This window comes from Hipposideros armiger, unplaced genomic scaffold (assembly GCF_001890085.2).
Source record: "Hipposideros armiger isolate ML-2016 unplaced genomic scaffold, ASM189008v1 scaffold_66, whole genome shotgun sequence".
NCBI classification, from domain to species: domain Eukaryota; kingdom Metazoa; phylum Chordata; class Mammalia; order Chiroptera; family Hipposideridae; genus Hipposideros; species Hipposideros armiger.
In genome coordinates this window covers 1853945-1856812 of record NW_017731416.1, presented here as the reverse complement: position 1 = coordinate 1856812, position 2868 = coordinate 1853945, and the positions used below count along the sequence as shown (strand labels likewise).

The 2868-nt window shown below is 38.9% G+C and overlaps 1 protein-coding gene across 1 annotated transcript in view; it reads right to left on the bottom strand.

The window, feature by feature from the left end:
* The window catches only part of CDKL3 (cyclin dependent kinase like 3), a 49227-nt gene that overhangs the window by 15024 nt on the left and 31335 nt on the right, over positions 1-2868 (bottom strand). Inside the window, exon 5 of the mRNA XM_019642157.1 lies at positions 1005-1113. Coding sequence (XP_019497702.1) covers positions 1005-1113 — 109 coding nt within the window. The remainder of the gene's footprint in view (positions 1-1004; positions 1114-2868) is intronic.

Sequence of the window (2868 nt, the reverse complement as noted above, 5' to 3'; positions counted from 1 at the left end):
AAAAAAAAATGTTACAATTATTTAGAGCTAGAACTGTTGCAAAGAAGAAACAAGGCTATAAAGTAGTAGAATGGAAAGAACTATAAATAGAAGTGGAGAGAGCTAAGTTTTGGCACCAGTTTTGCTTTAACTAGTTCTGTAACCTTGGGCAAATCTCCCTTTCTGTGCCTCGGTTTTCTCATCTATAAAATGACAAAATCCATCCCATCATCTCTAAGGTTCCTTCTAACATTAACCTCATAACCAGAATTTTAACACAAAAAAAAGATAACACAAAAAAGTGTGATGCTTTAAGGCTCTGAACTGTATCTTTAATCAATATTTATCTAGATTTCACAGTTTTTACAGTTGTTTACAGTACCTTCCTCCTGCTCCTGTAATTACATGTTTATGTATAGCTTCCCCACCACATAAAGGGCTCCTCCAGCTCCTCATTCAGAAATATATAAAAAAAACCAAATCATTGAAACTCCATATTTTGGCTATCCATCAAAATATTTGGGTAGTCAAAGCAGATAGCCAAATGATTCAGCTTCCATCAGATATATTTTTGAATAAATTATTTAGCTATTTGGTTATCTACTGTAGTAAAAAAAATAGTTTTCTCAGTAAATAACTGATTTTCTACCTCCAAGTGCTTTAAAAAAGCATCTGTATCAACTCTATCACTTAAAAGTCCCCTTTGAGAGATGTAAATATGTGTAGAAACCTAATTTTAAAACAACTTTCAGACAAACTGAAGTATATTCCTATTTTTCTTATTATCAACCATCAACATATGGCTTAGCTATTTGCAACCTGGCAAAAAAAATATATTATTTGTAAAAACAGAGGAGAATTTTCTACCTTCTTTATCAGCCCAAGGCATCCATCTGGTGCCATCTATCAAAACAATATGCTTCCCTATTCTTATAACAATAAACTAAATTTGAAAATCAAGCAGAATTGATCTGGCATTATTTATTTTAGGCATTTAACAGTGTATTTCAGTAATACTTACCTACTTTTAAAACAATTTTATAAAGTAAATCCAAATCAGAGCTGCTAGGAAGAAAGGGATTTCCAGTGGCCATCTCAATGATCATACAGCCCAAAGCCCAGATATCCACAGGTCTGAAACAGACAAGAATAAATCATTTTTTCATGGAGAAATACATAAAATATATTTTCTAAAAAACTTTTAAAATAAAAAGCCCAAAGGGGCCAGTGGAGTGGCGCATTGGTTAGGAGTTGGCTTGGGACGCCAGCTCTGAGCAACAGGGCCCCAGTTCAGATTTCACATATGACGGCCAGTGACGCTTCGCTCTCTTGTCTGTTCCCTTTCCCCGATTCCCCAACGCTGTTCCCCTCCCCAATTCCCAAATAAAATCTTTAAAAAAAAAAAAAGACCAAAGGAAAAAAGATTTTTAAATGGTATCATTTATAAATTTTCACTGTAATATCATATGCCAACTTTAGGATATACATTAAATATTATCACATTTTATTAATAACATTAAATACCTTATATTTAAATTGCATGAGAAGCCATATAGCAGTCCAGATAAAAAATAACTGTAATTCTAAAATTGTTTCAGATACTTATATAAGGGCATTATGATAAATGGTTTATGAATTAGAATTGAACATAAAAATCATCTTGTATTTAAAAAGTAAAAAGTAAAAATCTNGCTCAGAGCTCACACTCTTAAGCCAACTCTCAACCAACTGAGCCACTCAGCCGGCCCTATCTATTCTTTATATAACTAAAAAACAAAAAAATTAAAAACTAAACTGAAAATGTAATAAACAAATCTGATCCTTAATAAACTCTAGTTCTCTTCAGGTACCAATGAAATAATTTTTTCCTTCAAGAATAGCCTTTTGCGGGGCCTGCCTAGTGGCACGTTGGTTAAGAACTGGCTTGGGATGCCAGAGGGCCCCGGTTCGGATCCCACATATGAGGGCCAGTGACACTGCCCTCTACAGCCAAGATGGTGAATGGCAGCTTGACCTGGGGCTGGGCTGCCGTGGGTCACTGGTGACGGCATAGGCTGCAGTCCCCTGCTGCAGTGGGCTGCCATAAGCTACCATGTGTGGCCGGCAGCCAGTGTGAGTGGCCAGCAGCCACCGTGAGCGGCCGTCCAGAGGCCGGCAACCGATCTGCCTCGCCCGGGAAGAGCGTAATGATGGTGCCAGCTTGGGCCAGTGAAACAACATCCTCCACAACTAGACTGAAAAACAAAACAACAGCAACTTGTCTGTTCCCCTTCTCCCGATTCCCCAGCGCTGTTCTCCTCCCCCAATTCCCCAATAAACATCTTTAAAAAAAAAAAGAAAAAGAATAGTCTTTTGGGGCTGGTCAGGTGGCACAGTTGGTCAAGAGCGTGAGCTCTGAGCAACTGTGTCGCCGGTTCAATTCCTACATGGGCCAGTGAGCTGTGCCTGAGCTGAGCTGCTGCTGAGCTGCCAACAGGTGGCAGGATGGCTCAGCTGGTGAGACCGTGTGCTCTTAACAACAATGTGGGATGGTAGGCTGCACCCCCCCGCAACTAAGATTGAAAGCGGCAGCTGGACTTGGAGCTGAGCTTGCACCTTCCACAACCAAGATTGAAGGACAACTTGACTTGGGGCTGATGGGTCCTGGAAAAACACAATGTTCCCCTTCCCCAATTCCCCAACACTGTTCCCTTCCCCAATTCCCCAGTAAAAATCTTAAAAATAAAAAGAATAGTCTTTAGATGTACATATGTTTATCTAAATAACAGCAACAACAATAATTAATATGAACAACATTTGTTCATATTCAAGGCTCTGTGCTCAGAACTTTTCCACCATTGCCTCATTTAATCCTCAAGCTCCAGAAAATACTGTTAACGTCATTTTATA